The sequence below is a fragment of the Helicoverpa armigera genome, chromosome 1, assembly GCF_030705265.1.
Source record: "Helicoverpa armigera isolate CAAS_96S chromosome 1, ASM3070526v1, whole genome shotgun sequence".
Classification (NCBI taxonomy): Eukaryota; Metazoa; Arthropoda; class Insecta; order Lepidoptera; family Noctuidae; genus Helicoverpa; species Helicoverpa armigera.
Window position 1 is genome coordinate 12,724,804 of NC_087120.1, and position 18,285 is coordinate 12,743,088.

The window sequence follows — 18,285 nt, forward strand, 5'->3', positions numbered from 1 at the left end:
TGTTTAATTATTAGGGGTTAAAGTATGAAATTGCCGTTTTATTCTAGTAGGTTTTTGAATTGCCATAGAGTCTTCATGGTTTGAGGTTTTCGAATGGAACTTTTTTCACGTGGTTTCTGTGATGTTCTTCTTTTAAAAAATGTGAAACATTTGATTATCGATGTTCAATTGTTTTTGTTATTCAACTTAAACAAGAAAGATGGATACTGCGAAAATTTGAGTAATTTTTGAATATGAGTTCCGACGCGGGATTGAACGGCAGAAACAGCCCGCAATATCAATGCTGCATTTGAAGAGGTGTCTGCTAAAGAACGCGCCGTGCGATTTTGGATTAAACGCTTTCGTGGTGGAAACTTCGACTTGAAGAACGAGCCATGAGAAAGACCGCCTGACAGGTGATTAACGAGAAATTAAGAGAGACGGTGAACGCCGATCCTAGTCAAACTACCCAGATACCCAGCCGAACACCGAATAATGTTGAAAAATTAGCAGTAAAACAGCCACGACTCATGAATCGACCTTCACCGCTATTGCTCCATGACAACGCGAGGCCTCATACAGCAAAATAAACCGTTTTAACTCTTCAGGAACTGCAGTTGGAAACTATTCGTCTTCCTCCATATTCGCCAGACCTTGCTCTAACGGACGACCATTTTTTTTGTGATTTGGACAATTATCTACGTCACAAGAAGTTTCTTCCCAGGAGGCAGAACAAAATTCTTTCACACTGTTTGTGCAGTCTAGATCCTCAGAGTTCTATCGTAAAGGCATAAATGACCTTCTTATTAGATGACCGCAATGTATAGATAATAATGGCAACTATTTTGATTAAATAAGTTTGTTAAAAATTAAAAAAAAATACAATTTAGGTTTTCAGTACAAATCGGCAATTTCATACTTTAACCCCTATTATTAATTTTGCTATGTGATAGGCTGCAGACAAATGACGATCGGAGAAAGATTTTGAGCATGACCCAGGACGACTAAAGAAACGATGGATGAAATGATGATGATAGGTTTTGTAAAAGGCGATATGGGTAGAAAGAGTGCAAAAAAATATTTAACCTGAGCGATGATAGGAGAATATGGATAAAAAAAATTAAACCAAAAAAAAACAAAATTGACACATTGTTAAAGCAGTTAAATAAACTCCCATAGTTCAGAAGATAAATAATACACAAAGGGATGATATTAAACGTACTGTGCTACTAGGTACGTGACTATAATGACATTAGCTGTTGTCTATGAATAAACTGTGATCGCTCGGTTGAATGAGATAAAACGTTATTAGATGTCACTCTAGGTGTGGCATAACATATCAAATTAAAATTGAGTAATAAGCTCTATTCTACACTAGTGGTTTTTAATAGATTGACGGGCGACCTTGCCAAGGCCGGAAAGAAATGGATGCGGGTCGGAGAAAGAGCAAAGTAGAGAAATTTGGGGGAGGCATTTGTCCAGCAGTGGACGTCTTTCTGCTGAAACTACCACGACCACTTTTTCTCAGTCGACTGCCAACTTTCAAACCTAACCTTTTTTCTTAGTTGAAACGGTATAAAGATTTTGGGCCCACATTTGCTGTAGTTTGCATTTCAGAATCAGTATCTAAGTTTTGCTAGTCTGAATCGTTTAAACCTAGTAGGCTGTTTCAGTTGGTTTTGCTTTTAAGTGAATGCTGATATGATAATTTTAAAGTAAAAAGTTATTACATGAGTTTTGGCAAGCTTCTACAGTTACTATCCTGTGCCCCAATTACGAGGGAATTTCTTTGCTCCATAACGTGTAGATACAATAATTCTCAGGATCTCACCTATCGATCGACATACACATCTCATTTCATCTTAATCGATTCTTCCGTTCCACTGTGACAACGTATGAAGGTAGGTACTACATACATAATGTTATCATTCGATTTTCCTATTTTCATTTGTAAAATATTTTAAGGACCCAAAAAGTCTCAACTTTGATCGGAGTCTTACTGGGCAGTACATTGAGTGATCGAGTTTTGCCTGGTCAAGTTATGGTACCTTTCTACTAGTATCTAAGATTAAGTGCCAAAATGCTTGAAAATCAGACGATACAAAATACTTAAGTAGGTACCACATTTCATAAAAGGCACCCGCAATGTCTCATGGCTAAGGTCATTATTTGAGTGAAGCACTCCGATAAGGTATAAAAAGCAGTTTAAAGCCAACATTCCTTTTAACTCCTTTATTACGGAAAACTACCAGTTTCCAGAATATTCTGAACTGAATGTTGCCGTCGTTTGTGTACTGAAAAGGGCATCATTAAAATGTGTCGTTACTGTGGTGGACAGCACTTCAGAACACACACGCTCAAGTATGTACATATCATTTGCTCAAAGCTACACACAGTTTAATGTACTGTACCTACTACCTAACGTTATTGTGTTTGTGTACTTTACAGCCTAGTTACAGCTGAGCAAAATTTTGCTAACAATCTCTTTGCCAAACGATTAGTAAAGTCTTTTTATTACCGGATTAGCAGCACTGAGCATTCCTCTATATCTGTCTGTGCTTTGTTCTTCTTAAAGTACTTTAATATGCCGAATGTCTAGTCTAGAATTCATACACAGGTGTGTACTTTATAATTATCCAGGTGAACACTTTGAGAATGATAATCAAAGTTATCTAACCATCCAAATAACTTTCGATAATTGCTCTAATATCGCATGTTATCCAAATAACTACATTCTAGATAGTACCTAGACGGATTAGTCTGAAGTCTCAATCACAAATAATGCACTGAAGTCGAGAAAGATTCGATAAAACAAAGTTTGAAACTCCGCTGTTACCTGTGCATAACGACCCAATTCAAATTAATGTACCTTGAGCGGGAAGACCTAACTATGGGTGGGAATACTACGCATTTGTCGACGCTCCCTCATGGAATAGCCAGTAAGTGAATGAATTGGTGACAGTTTGACATGCAGTACAAACAATGTATGGGCATGAAGCCCACGTTCCACTTTGAATTCAATCGTATCCACGATAAGATCTAATTTGGCTTGATCAACGTACTCATTTCGTACGCTGCGGCGTGCTCCCACCACGGCGCAGGCGCGGGGAGATGCGCGCGCATATATTCACCAGCGCTTCGCCCGAACACCAGTCAATCCTTAGATCGCTAAGCGTAGCGATCGAATCAGTTGAGCGTACCGATACATCGCACTCGAACAACACTACGCTCGTTTGCGCGCGTTACACAGCGTTCGCGTCGGGGGATTCGCATTAAGGTATTGTAAATAAATTATTTATCGATGAGAAAGGCTTCGGAATATTTTTTTGAATATATCGGAGTGAGTTGGACGTGGTAAACAATTGATCGTGGTGCTCGTGCCGGGTGTGGAAACTCCCCGGCGGCTGGCAGCACGTGCACGCGCCGACCACCACCACCGGCTGCAATGCGAATTGCATCAGCTCCGACCAAAATATTTGTAGTTGACACCAAATGCGCTCGCGGTCTACCTGCTTTGCGAACTTTGTATGGCGAAATTATTCAAAACAAAACTAGCTCAGACGAACTATCTCAAAATTTTTATGTGTCCACGATTTGATTCTCCAACTAGTTTATAAACCTAAATATTGTTTGCTATATAATTATTAAAATTAAGACATAAGTTTTAGACTTAAAAAGTGTTGTAAGAAACTTCCTTGGTAGGGTTAGCTATGTGGAAATACTGGATCGCTGTCAGAGAAAAAAAATCGTTAACTTGTTAAAAGTTTATGATAATGAATTAAATAAAAAACTCGGGAGTTTTTAAGTCACAAGTTGTTTTAAAACGAAACAGAGCAGACGGGCATTTAAAACGAGCTGTAAGTAACATGTTAAAGTAATGTTGTCTATTTAATTGAATTGACATTAAAGCGTAATAAAACTTATATCGTATTTATGTTAATTTAATGAATATCGATGTAAACAATGAGTTAGCAAACGTCTCAGTATGGAGTACCTATAGCTCTTAGCTTGACACAGAATAACAACGGTTAGATTAGCATGTATAATTACACGTTTCTATGTAAATAATTATGTTTCATAAACAACCCCATAGTTTCTGTTTTGCGCACCAACTTACAGCTGCGGACTTTTATAAACGCGATCACACGTAAGTCGTTCGCTTGGAAATAACAATATTTTTATTAGTGTTTTTCCATGTTTACCGAGTTAAAAATAAACTTATGCAGTGTTTCACTTGATAACACTTAAGTGGCGGATAAATAATTGATGGTAGGTGTAGGGCTGAATTATTACGGTAAGGATCAATAAATTCGGGCCGGTGAAAGTCTTCGTATCGCGACAAAAGTGAACTTTATATTTTTGGAGTTATCTAAGAATTTGAAAGATAAGCGCATTAGATTAAATGCTTAGCTACAGACATCACACAAAAATAATTATCAAGTGTATTCAAGTAATGTTGGCACTAAAGTTGTGCTTGCTTCGTCAAAGCCGCGATGTTGTGTGTTAAATTAAAATTAGATTCTTATCGTTATTGGCATGTGTTGAAACATTACCAGCTATTTTTCGGTCGGTTAAAAAATGTTGAGCGTTCATCACGTGCTTATGCAATGATCGTTAACTTACAAAATGCAATAGCTCGATAATTTAACGTCATTAAAATTTTATAAAACGAACAGAATTTCGCTTTGGTAATTTGTGCTTTGTTAGCTATAGTAAAAGCATAGTAGTAGTAAAACTAATTGTGATAAAAGGCCGATTTAACTAAAAGAAACGTTCGTAGCAAAATATTCTGTCAGACAAATTCCATCAAAACCCTCAATTACCGGCGCCCCCAAAAGTGCTGCTGCTGGTAATATCTGAAACTAAAACTGAAAGCTTTTCATCAAACACGAAATCCGGGAAAGCCATCTATCAAAAAGGTCTCTATTGAACCTTTTTTTCGTTTCGTTAGCGCGTCGCAAAGCCCACACTGAATGCCACAAAGCTTCTCTCTAAGCCAGCACAGTTTCAGTGAGCACACTTGAATTTACGAATTTGGGAAAGTAATAAAATGAGAGAAAAAAATCCACATGTGCCGGATGTGGCTCGCTGCGTGTTTCAGTGTGTTCAGCTCGGGCGAGAGGTCAGTCACATTCTACCGAGTCACGGGTACGCTATCGCACGACCGTACGCCGACTTCAGGGAACTCCCATACAATAAAAACAAAGAAAATAATGAATCACTGCGTTCTAAATCGTACGGTCGACGCGTAAATAAACCAAATTATTTTTGGAACCCAAAACCTTCAATCGTTACTGCGTGTATTTAAAGCGGAGCCAGATGCTGGTACAAAACTCTTTTACTATTTGAAAATTGAATATTAACTGAATTATATTCGTCATTTATTTTTCATTGATTGGGCTTTAACTCGGAACCTTTTCTGCGTTACTAAATTGTATGTAGGTACCTATAGGTACAACCGGTGGGCCCTTCACAGTGAAGCAAAGTGTGTCAAGGGCTTTCACAGAAATGCCATGCATGGTATCGTAAGAAATACCCTTTATAAAACTAACGTTAAAACTTTTGTGTGGGATTCAAACAAGTATGATTTTATATGCATACTATTATTTATAATATGCACAAGAAAAATACATATAAAGTATATAACACACACTAAAATTTTCGATCTAATATGAATGTAGTTTTAATGCGAAAGTATTTGACTGTAGTTTAAAATATAGGTCAATAAAATTGTGTAGAAATCACAAGTTACTTTCTTGCTATGAGTATTTACAGTACCTACTTAGACATTATCATGCTTATCAATGCACTCAAACAGTCGGCTAAGCCTTTCCTTCGTATCAAATTGACGTTCAGAAATTGAACATTGAATTATCGTACGTACTTTCGCGTTACGAAGTTAGTAAACACTCGTATAAATTGTTACTATTGCATATTAAAATGCAGTTCAATTAATGGAGTAAAATGCAAATTCTTAATTGGAAAATAGTAATTTAGATAACGCATTCATTCCTTGCTCTTATTACTTTAAAATGGTTAATTAATCATGCTAAAACTGAAGAATAGCTAGACTATTTACGTTTTTTTATGTTGTTAAAGTTCATAGAATGGTAATGTGGTGATATATGAAATGCTGATCTTTTTTCAAGAATTTTGCCGCCTCAGAAAGTGCGCAATAAAATATTCAAATAGCTACGTAGTATTCTATGATTCTATGGAAAATACCTACTGACACCGATTACGGCACAATCAGTAGGTACTTAGTTGTCTTAACGAGTATTTATTCAGATAGTCTTGAACTGAACTCATGTCATTATTTGAAATGTCTGCTCCCACGGTGGGCTTCCCCCTGTTTGTTAATTACTTATAATTACCGATATTACTATTACATTTATTAATTAACGATCGATTAGTTAATGCTAATGAGATGTCATTTCGATTTAACAATGGAGAAATTAAGGTTCTTTGAATGAAGCACACTCTTAGGCGCTTAAGTATTAATTAAAAATGAAAATAATGAGCATAAGCCTTAGCTCGAGTAACTTTTACCTGAACAATTCAAAACAAGATAAACACACAACAGTGTGACCTAATTACGATTCCACGTACAGGTTTCTTGTATATGGTGGCACAACACTAGCCATTTAAATCGCATAATTACCGACCAGCTACTTAATACCCCCGGTAGACTTCCGTAAACGCGGCATTCGTCCACCGTAACCTCGGCTTTACAATTTCAATATTGATTAACAAATAAATTATGTTCGCGTCCAAAAAAATCTTTTATAATCTCCGAACAAAAGAACTGTGTTTTAAACAGATTATCTACGTATAAGAAACCGGTCTACGCGTGCGATCTAAAATCCTCGGCGAAGTTTCTCTTATCGTTCATTAAGCGAGGGTGTTCTAACAATGTTTTGACCGTTATCAGTGAGCCGACCCGTTGCCCCCTTGACCTAAATACAACTGTGTACGTTATTGCGTAAATCGTCACTAATCTTAGCCTTTGATACAAATAATCAGGCCATTTACGTTACCAAACTATGTGTTGTCGATGTTGTTTGTGACAATAATGGTACGCTTATGCTATGGCTTATCGATCTCATCAGATATCCAATCAAGTGGAATCCGAGCTTGTATTGTACCTATGTAGGGTAGTGCTGTAGTTACAATCTATCGATATGTCGTTACTCAGTAAATTAATGTAGATACATGAGAACATCGTATATAGTTTTGTATTACTTGGAACAAACCCATAATAGAATGATATAAAATCTTTATGATTTACTGTTTGTTAGGATAACAGACGTTTGTAAATCTTCAGTTATTTTTATTGAGTAAACTAGCCCAAGGGCCAATGCAATCGCTCGGTTCTGATAAATCTGAAATAGCGGGAATTACATCATCTTCTGCGATACTAAAACTGTTTTGTTCTAGTACAAAAGCAGCTCTTTGTTACGGTATTAATTTAAACTTAATATTTTGTTCATTTGTTGATTTTTCTAGAAATTAGTTCCATTCTTAAGAAAATACAATAATCGGAAAAAATAAAAACGAAAAGTGTTTCTGAGCTGATTTAGTCATTTTACCTTGAAATTGTATGAAATCTTACAACCCCATTTAAAATCATGGTTCTTGATTAAATATAGGTATCAAAAATCGTTCTAGCAACTCGTCTTCTAACCAATTTTTCTGTTCCATTTTATCCCAAATTTATTGATAATTACAAGTGCTATTAACACAGTTAACTAGATCTAGTTTTTCAAATTAATACAATACGTGTCATTGCCAATAAACACAAACGGTGAATTTCGATCATCTATTTATGTGTTGATTTGCTCTATAAAATAGACATAGGAATTTGACATTCATTTATGTCAAAATTCTATTTCTAGTAAGCATATCCAATCAGATGGATAGATTATTAGTAAGAATGCTAGGAAAACTTATAATTTATTACCAATTTAAAACATCAATATGTCCATATACATATACGGTATAACAAATTGATTACACAATAAAGCATCGAAGCATGTTGTGAGGTTCGTCTACTTAATATCTTCAGGTCAAGATCGTGAGGAGTCTCGCAAAAACACTTAATAGTTCCAGTTTTCTTAATGACGAAACCATTTGTTCGGGTATGTGTCATACGGTGACCTATTTAATCATACGATAATGGCATAGTTAAAACGTTTACTTTATAAGCGAGATTTTAATATGTATAATATGAGTTTCATATAATAATAATGAAATATCACCCGGGTATAATGAGCTTTCGAAATGTGAAAGATTTTTTCAAATTGATTCAGTACTTCCAGAACTTTTACAGTGGAAACAACAAATACAAAAAAAAAATCCTTTGTAACTAATATAAAAGTAAAGATTACACAAAATTACTTTGTTGCAGATTTTTTAATATTATTTCCTCGTGCATTCATTTTAAGTAAAAATTCTCCTTATTGAAGTGAACCTTGAATTCTCTAATTATACAGTTTCCTCAAGCTGTGTTGCCCTCGAGATTATATTAATAAATCTGGAGAATCATCCGTATTTGAATGCTTGGCAAAGTGCATCATCACGTTCTTGAAAACTGCACACAAAGGTATTTGAACTGCTTAGACATCAATGACCGAATAATTCTTGCTTTACAAGTGAAATTTTATCACCCAACTATAAATAAATGCACTGTACTTTCTTTGTTAGCAACGACATTGTCATTCGTCATGAATGTTACATAGTTAAAAATATTTGTATTGATAAAATAATATAAATTGTACTTTCAATTCATCTGTAAAATAGAAGCTTAAAATAATTCGCGTAAATAATTATACAATGAGCTACGTAATAACAATAGGAGCAGAAGCACAATAAAGACGGTCTACGTAGACGATACTGATGTGCAAGGAAGTGGAAGTAAGTCGGAAATAATGGACGGAAACAAGCGCCGACGTTCTTGCCTTGTAATGGCGCTGGTTCATTCACGCATTATATGTTTTTTTCCGCCCATAAAACAAATATAAACGCGATCTAAATAGTAAAGACGCAGCCACCCGTCCCGACTAGCTCCGGGCATGAGTTCAGCACTCGGCGCTCAGCGGCCGACCACGCACTAAACCGAGTACGCTGCGTGAAACAGTCATCGCCCTCTTTTTAATAATAAGGCCAAGAACTTGAAACTGAGTGTAATACTAAACAAAACACAGCTGCACAACAAACAATGAGTAACTCAGTAGGTGTTCAAGTTCGACGCATAAAGCCTTTGTGATCCCATCAGTACAGCTGCTTACGCATGAACATCACATAGATAGCCAACGTGACTAGCGCGTAGGCTTCACGAGAGAAGAACAATACTAATGAAGTTCCACTAATCAGTCAGATGTCACGCTCCAGCTCGTGAGCCATTGTGAACCAGCCATGGCCAGCATATTAAATACAAATAACATATGTGTAGCACTGTACCTCCCCCTGTCAACAACGTATTCGTTCTCACAAAGAAAAATTGCGTCACTTTAGTTATCATCGCATCGGCATAATACAAATGAGCCATTACATTAACCCACATAGATATACCAGTGACATGTAATATGTCAACACTTGATAACGGAACAGTACATACGAAAACATCGATGTATTTGTAATTACACTGAAAACAAGAATCACAATGAGTGTTTTATAAATAGTGTTGTGGCACGCTTCGAATTTGATACTATCCGCATGCACTTCCATACTGACGTCTGCATTGTCCATAGACTTGAAAATTTTGTCGTAGCAACCATAATCAAACCAAAATATATATGTAGATCATTCATTCACGATACACGAGGGAGATCATAACATATACATATGCCGTATTTCTATTATTATCTATAGTTGGCATGTAACTAATGCTATTGAATTACTATCGCGCCATTACTGTCAGTGTGACACCTACTTATTTACTTATATAATTATTAATTGTTTCATTAGAGATGTTTGTTCCTGTTCCTGTTTGCTCTGCTGTCAAATATTGTTGTTTTCACAGTTCGATTGTATTTGTATTTAGAAGTAGTTTTCACAGGACATTACTAAATGTGTACTAATACGGTAACAGGATCATGTATAAATTGAATTCCATTAACACTTAGTCAATGACATCTTGGGCTGTCACCTACTAGTAATAACTAGAAGAAAATGGTTTTTATCTTGAATAATGTTTGAGAGTCGTGCACATAGCGTGGCTTCAAAAAATTAGCGCAAGATATATAATTTACTTAGACAATTTTCACTGCGATATTTTTTATGTGGATATTGGAAAATTAGTGCGTTAGCCTTCTAACGTTTTCAGGGTCAAACGGTGTGTAAAGTAATAACCATGTTAGGCAAACACTCGATATAATGTGGTGTACATACAGCTCGCGCTGAATAGCAAACAGTTTTATGTTAATGGCTCTTACTGTTTATCGATCGCATTGCTTCTTACTCAATTAACTTCTAATGCAACAATAGGCTATATTTTTATCAAAATAAGACTAGTAATAACAGAGAAATGAATCCTCGGGATTCTTCGTAAAGCTTTATTTTCGAAAATAAACATCATTGTTTGTTGTATTTTACCACGAATCTTGTTTGTTTGTAATGAAGCATCGTGTAAATATTCATAGCAATAGCTTCGATAGCAAGAAGCCCGCAGGTGGTAGGAAACTTTCCGAGCAGGCGGGAATTTTCCCCGCATCTGAAACATTTGGCAAAAGCCATCGTTTGCGGGAACTCATGCCTAGTTTATTACTTACACGCACGTACTAATCACGCGGTATGCCTGTGCTTCCGACGTTAACTACCTATTTGTAATATATTTCATGAAACTTTACCGAGAATTAATGTACCAAAAATAGCAACAATATAACACTGCATTGTTGCTGAAAATCGACTTGATTAATTATTTCATTTCCGTTTTTTTTCTGATTAAGTATAAAATGTAACAAAAAGATTGCATTTTAAAATAAAGCCTCGTAATTCCAAAATTAATTATTAAAAAATCTAATATACTCGTCAAATATCGAATACTTTAGAGATGAAGGTCAAATATACCTCTTCGATCACTAGGCGTACGTTGCCTATTGCGTGTGACGAGTTGTACGCAAACGCGCTCGCCACTATTTGGGCAACGCTCCAATCGATCTCGTGAAATTACCATCGTTACACATAAGCGCTTAGTTATTTTATTGACGCCTAGTAACAGAGAAACTAATGACATTTTAAGAATATTAGTCTGTTAATATAACACTAACTATATCGATACTAATATATAAAGAGGAAAGATTTTATTGTGTTTGAATCGCATACGCTCCGGAACTACAGAACCAATTTGAATAATTTTTACCCTGTTAGGAAGCTACATTATCTGCGCTGAAAATGGGCTATACGTAAATTAGGGTTCTCTAGATTTATTAAGCAATAAATATCGATATAAACAACAAAGCTACATAAATGTGTGACACGAGAAACGTTTTTTTTAAATAAACGATGACATAGGCATTTTTAATATATTCTCTCTCAGAATGTCAAGGAAAATATATATTAGTTATGTTAAATATTCAAACTTGTTGGCGAAAAACAAAAACGATTTGACTACATAATATGTGACATGATTGTTTATAAACATACATAGTAGTCGATTTCCCGCGGTTTCACCAGCGTCCCATGGGAACTACTGACCGTGGTGGGATAAAATATAGCCTATGTTACTCGAGAAGAGTATAGCTTTCTAACAGTGAAAGAATTTTTCAAATCGGTTCAGTAGTTTCGGAGCCTTTACAAACAACATTTTTTTTTCCTGTTTATTACCTACTATTTTCACTATATTATATCGTGATTGTTACCGCTAGCGATTGTCACATGTTTACGTAGATATATTTCCTCTATAAACATAAGGATATATATTATCTGTCATTTTAATAAATGTTTAGTATACCTATATGCGATATTCGAATCTTTCTGTTGACAACAACTAAACGTATCTTTTTTTTTGTTACAGATTTGTACGTTTTTATAAGGCGTGAAGATGGCTGATACACACGCAAAAATAGAAGGTAAGCTATTGACAAACTCTCAAACATTGGTACTCAATATTTTTTTAAATATTTTGAATAGAAGAAAAACTTGTTTGCGGATTATATTTTTTATTGCCGAAACCACTTTAGTAACTACAGAAGTAAAAAACAAAATTACGCGGGTCGATAAAACATCACCATACTTAGTTTCTGGCACCTGACCTTTCCACAGTTTCAGGCTCTCTGAAAATTTTATAACATGCACTCGAGTCAAAGTACCTTCATCAATTCACGTGGGACTTGTGTTCATTTGAAATTCGAACACTAATTGGGTCGTGTAAATAAATGACTGCTGAAGCCAAAGCTTCTATTTGCAGTAAAATTATATCCGTCCAGTTTCCTACGCCTTTTGAATTTTATGAAAATACGTAAAATTATGAGCTCGTCTATCTAAATCATAGAGCATTCCGTATGCCAAAATTCACTTGAACATGTAAAATAGATTTTATGGTGCAAATATAAGTGGTATTGCAGTATTTTTATAACCCGTTTACGTACTAGGTTATACATTATTCTCTTGTTCAAAACTTTCCGTAATAATTCGTTTGGTTTATCATAATGCCCTGCCTTATCTCATTGTCTGTGGTCGGCATCCTCCGGCCTATATCGTTGTCTTATCTTCAGAATATATGAATGCGATTTATAGTGCATTGAAACACACTGGAATATACTTCTCTTTTTTGATAACTTATTGTCTTAAATAAAGTACTCTATTCAAAGAAGGCTGAAAATCTGCGACTTTTAAGGTAAAATTTACAGTAGAGAGGTACACACATAGAAATAGGTATGTTAATATAGATACTTTCAGTTGCTTCCATTTGCATAAACAGTGTAATAATAAAATGACACCCGTGTACGTTTTATGTACTTATGCAAAAGAATACAGGATACCGAGTTATATTTTATTACTGCAATATAATATTGAAATGTAATATGGCCTTATTAATCGCGACCTCATCATTCATCATAGACTAGTCAGCTATTGTTTCAACTAAATGTATATTTTTCCTCAATATTAATCTAATTTAACAATGAAGGGCCACATCTAGCCTCGATTTTACCTACTGTGGAAATGATGACTGACTGGGACCCGCATGATTGGTGCTCTATAAAACGTATGAAGTGAAAATTCAGAAAAATGGTGTATGGTTTCCTAATAGTAAAGAATTTCACACTCCGAAAAATACACTTGAAAATACCACTTTATCTTCATTCAGTAAACATCATAGAAACCTTTCACAGAGAATACTAAAATAACCCATTAATTGTTCAACAGATAACCCGAAGATATTATCGGGGCCTGTGCTCACAAACTCGCCTAACGCGGTCCTGTCCAAGACCCTGTTGGGAAGGTACAATGACCTTCCGATACCCGCGGACAAGATTCTGGCGACATACATCTGGATCGATGGAACTGGCGAACACTTGAGATGCAAGGACCGCACCTTGAACTTCATTCCTAAAGTACCCAAAGGTATGTACAGTCAACTTCAGGTCAGTGGTAACAGTTTTATAGGAAAATCGTACTTATTACTATTGAGTTAAGGTGCATGACAGTTACCACTGATGTGCGGTCTACTGTACCGAACTTTAATCTTTATATCCGTAACTATAAGTAGCAGCGTCCCTTAAATATTTTTCAGCTACGTATTTGTGTCCCGGAACTAAAAAACTCGGTCAGCTTTTTAATTCATGAGCTAAAAACATGAGCAGTTTTAACATCGCGCGTTGAAACTAGTATGGTTTTATTACATCCTCATTAACAAGCTAATTAGCACAGTTTAAGTAAATTGTTCGACCTTCACGAGACGAGCTCGACTGTAAACAGGATCGTGTTTCACAAAACAATGTTTTACGTTCATTTTAATAAAGGGATCATTCATTCAATTTGTTTGTACCATTTTAACTAAATAAGTTTGTCATTCAACGAAATACGCTTTAACACAAAAATACCGTCAATCAAATAATGTACGGTTTTCATGAATGTCTACAGAGACAATGCAAGCACGAATAAGGACTTTTTGATGAAAACTTAAAAGGTTTCAAAGCAATATTGTGGACAGCAGTCGTAGAAATGTAACATTTCATTCAGTGCTCTTAGTTCATTGGAAAGTTGTTACCAGTAAATTAAGTGTCCACGTTTGATATAGAGGCTCATTATTGTAATTGTATTTATTTTGTAGTAGCTGTTTCCCGCGGTTTCACTCGGGTACCTGACTTCCCGTATTCAGATAAAATAATAGAGCCTATATCACCCAAAGATGGTGTAGCTTCCCAACTGTGAAAAATATTTTCGGAGCCTTTAGGGCACCAACAAGAAAATATTTCCTGATTATAATATTAGTATAGATGTAAACAATAGTGGTCTAAATATTAAATGTTGTTTTCAGATCTGCCCATCTGGAACTTCGATGGCAGCTCTACGGGTCAGTCTGATGGACACAACTCGGATACTTTCCTGTACCCCCGTGCTATCTACCGGGATCCGTTCAGACGTGGCAACCACATCCTTGTCATGTGCGACACCTATAAGTACAACATGGAACCTACAGGTATGTTATATTCTAGTAAATTATAATATAATACATATGTGCCATGAGAAAAGGTGCGTTATGGATTTTGGCGCTTAAGTCTTTTAGAAATATAAATTGTACAAGTTTGATTAGACAATGCCAAAGCCTTTAAGGTACCTTTTGCTATGGACTGACGCATAATTTCGCAAGATATACATAAGTACATAGGTTGATAGACTTAACTCTCCCTAGCGTGATCCTATCGGGTAGTAATGAATTTTGCCAGTAAGCGTTGATACGATAATATTTACTTGAAAGTATTATTTTCTTCATGTCTTGAATGTGTAAAGAAAGACTACTGAAACTAGTAATTAATAAAGATAAAGTTCAAGCAAGAAAAAAATCGGTACCTACCCAGTTTTCTTTTTGGACGTATTCTTGTACTTCCTGGCTGTAGGTACCTGCCTATTTACGTTTATCTACATACAACACATATTAGTCATCACAGGTTAACAATCGAACCAAATTACGAATACAAATATATAAATTCGAGGGCACGACCCTATATACAAAATGTAGTATAGATTTGGTAACGTTAGATTTAATTAGGTAGGTACATGAATAGGTAAGTGCCAATGTATCAAAAGTAATGAAAATTAACAATCTTCACGTATATACATACGCTAGTTTCCCTTTCCTGCAATCGTTGACAGTCATTTGGAAATATTACTATGAGCGCATACCTACTAGATTAAGTGTAGGTTTAATCGAAGTCATAGGAAAACTACGCTCGGTTTATTCTCAGCAATCACGTTTCCGTCATCGTTGCAAAACGTGTTCTTTAATCATTACTCCAATTTCAAACAGATTTTTAACAAAGTTTTTTCGTTGCCTAGGAACCAACCACCGCATCAAGTGTTCAGAGGCTTACGAGAAGTGCAAGGATGATGAACCCTGGTTCGGTATCGAACAGGAGTACATCTTGCTGGACTCTGACCTGAGGCCCTTCGGATGGCCCCCAGGCGGTTTCCCACCACCACAGGGCCCTTACTACTGCGGTGTTGGTGCCAACAAAGTTTTCGCCAGGGATCTTGTCGAGGCTCACTACAGGTAAAGACACCAACTTCAGAAAAAAATCTCCTTGAATTTGATTCTTCGCAAAATCTTGTGGGTCGTAGCCAAGGCATTAACATGAACGTACGTTTAAAATTACAGATGTTGTCTATTTGCTGGCGTTCCTATTTCTGGCACCAACGCTGAGGTCATGCCCTCTCAATGGGAGTTCCAAGTTGGCCCCTCCGTGGGTGTATCGGCTGGTGACGACCTCTGGGTCGCCCGCTACATCCTGAACAGGCTCGCTGAGGAGTACGGAGTCATCGTCAGCTTCGACCCGAAACCAGTTCAGGACTGGAACGGTTCTGGTGCGCACACCAACTTCTCCACCAAAAAGATGCGTGAGGACAACGGTATTATGTAAGTATCACGACCTTTTAAAGGCTTTCTTTTTAAACCGGTATTGTCCTTAAATGGTGTGTGAAATTGCTTACAGTATTCATTAAGTTATTCGTATTTCTGTTTTCGAAGTTCCGGCTCATATTTTTTTGTTGGAAACTTACCGTGATTCCACATAACGAGCTATAATTATGTCGGTCACTTCACCGATCGATTAATGACTCGTTAAACTGAAAACTCAGACACAACTTTCCAATTTAATTACGAACTTGATAACTGGGTCGTAAGTAATGTACCCACATATTGACTTACGATATTTTCTTGGTAATTGCAGTGAAATCGAGAAGGCGATTGACAAGCTGTCTAAAGTTCACATGAAACACATCAAGGTGTATGACCCTCGCGGAGGAAAGGACAACGAGAGACGTCTGACGGGTCTTCACGAAACAGCCAGTATTAATGACTTCAGCGCCGGTAAGTTAACTGACCCTGATTATATGAAGACTATTGTAGACCTGATCGATTTGAGTTGGTTTTTGACTGTTGGTTTGTGTACAGGGGTTGCCAACCGCGGCAGCAGCATCAGGATACCGCGGACGGTGGCCGAGGAGAAGAAGGGCTACCTGGAGGACCGCCGACCGGCGTCGAACTGCGACCCGTACGCCGTGATCGACGCTCTGATGCGCACCTGCATACTGAACGAATAACAGCGGCGCCGCTCGCCCCAGGCCCGGCCCGAGCCCACACTCAGCTAGCGACCGCATCACCAATAATCCGTCTATTTTGTTCGTGCCTGGTTGCCAACGCAAGCTGTATGTACCTGCACCAAATGTGCATTATAAAAAACCCTCTTCCATTTTAGTGATATACATATACCACAAACGCAACACCAACTTACTTTCTTTTGTATAGAACATTTACCCAATATATTCACTAGCGACAAATCGAATAATATATGGCCTATAGGTATTCAATAGAATAGAGTAATTAATTTACAATAATTATACAGATAACTGAATAAAATGATAATAATACCGACACGTGATAGAGGTAGTGCGTTTAAAAGGACCATATAAGATATTAATATATTGTATAAGTAGGTAAATATTTCTACGAATATTATGTGATATTTAAAAATTGTTATTTTGATGTTAAATAGTTTAATTGTATACAAATAACCACATATCATTATTTTTAACAAATTCATTTAATGCATAGTTGCAAATTAGTTTTAGTCAACAAATAACCCGAATGAGAATACTTGAATTGCTTGACATACTTTATGTACTAACACAAGAGAAACTAGATGATTGTCCGAAGTAAATTGCTACTAACGGTAGTTGACCGTGCAAAATAACATTTGCATATTAGAGTATAACGTAATGGGTAACCGCAGGAGCCTTTTAAAGTTCAAGCACTTATGAAATATGTCTATAAACGTGAACACCGTGTATACTCGTGTAGAGCACAAAATATTATATTACTATTGTCTGAGTAAAATTATTTATGCTATTATATGTATAAGATGTTTAAATTGTTTTGCATGCATCGGAAATTGGTATGAATTAACAAAATGTAAGTGTATAAGAAAATGTTGTTATAAAATACGAGATATTATAAAAAAATAAAGATACTTTGTTGTACTAATTATGCTTTGTTTTTTATTTTGTAGCTTTTATTGCCGCTTGAAAGTGGCTACCAACATATACTTTAAGTTCACCTCTTATCTAGATACAAACTGAGTACCTTTTTGTAAAACAATAATGTTGCACATATAGGTAACAAAAACCACAAGTAAACTAGGGCACAGGGTAGGTAAATATGTGCTAAGAAAAGCTGGCCTTATCCAATTCAATCAAAATTAAATAATTATTTATTTACTACGCTATCTTTGCTGAAAATTTCAGAATTATAACGCCATCTTTTCAACTTATCGTCAAACAACGTGCTACGACATTCGTAGCAAACTGTGTTACTTCGTAGATTTAAAACACGAAGGTAGATGTCGTTCTCCTCCTGAAACGATCTCCTACCCCTTCCTGCGAGCCTAGTAGAAATTTCAGTATTATGCCAGCGCAGTGTATTTCACCTATGGCCAGCGCATTGAGCCCGCTATTTCGCGTTTCTACCAGGACTTCATGACGCGCGAGGAGGTTCGATTTGCAGAGCGCATGTCACGGATTGGCGCATGCGTGCTAGGGCTAGGGGGTGTTACCTTTCAATGTCATTTGACTTTCACAGCCCGTGAGCAC

The 18,285-nt window shown here is 36.4% G+C and overlaps 1 protein-coding gene across 1 annotated transcript; it reads left to right on the top strand.

The window, feature by feature from the left end:
* The first annotated feature begins 3,098 nt into the window (after positions 1 to 3,098).
* On the top strand, positions 3,099 to 17,683 carry LOC110379983 (glutamine synthetase 2 cytoplasmic). Its single transcript, XM_021339830.3, has 8 exons — positions 3,099 to 3,256; positions 11,993 to 12,047; positions 13,345 to 13,542; positions 14,459 to 14,620; positions 15,478 to 15,691; positions 15,797 to 16,054; positions 16,368 to 16,507; positions 16,592 to 17,683. The coding sequence occupies exons 2-8, from the start codon at positions 12,020 to 12,022 to the stop codon at positions 16,738 to 16,740; spliced, it is 1,149 nt and encodes a 382-aa protein (XP_021195505.1). The 5' UTR covers positions 3,099 to 3,256; positions 11,993 to 12,019; the 3' UTR covers positions 16,741 to 17,683.
* The last annotated feature ends 602 nt before the right edge of the window (positions 17,684 to 18,285 follow it).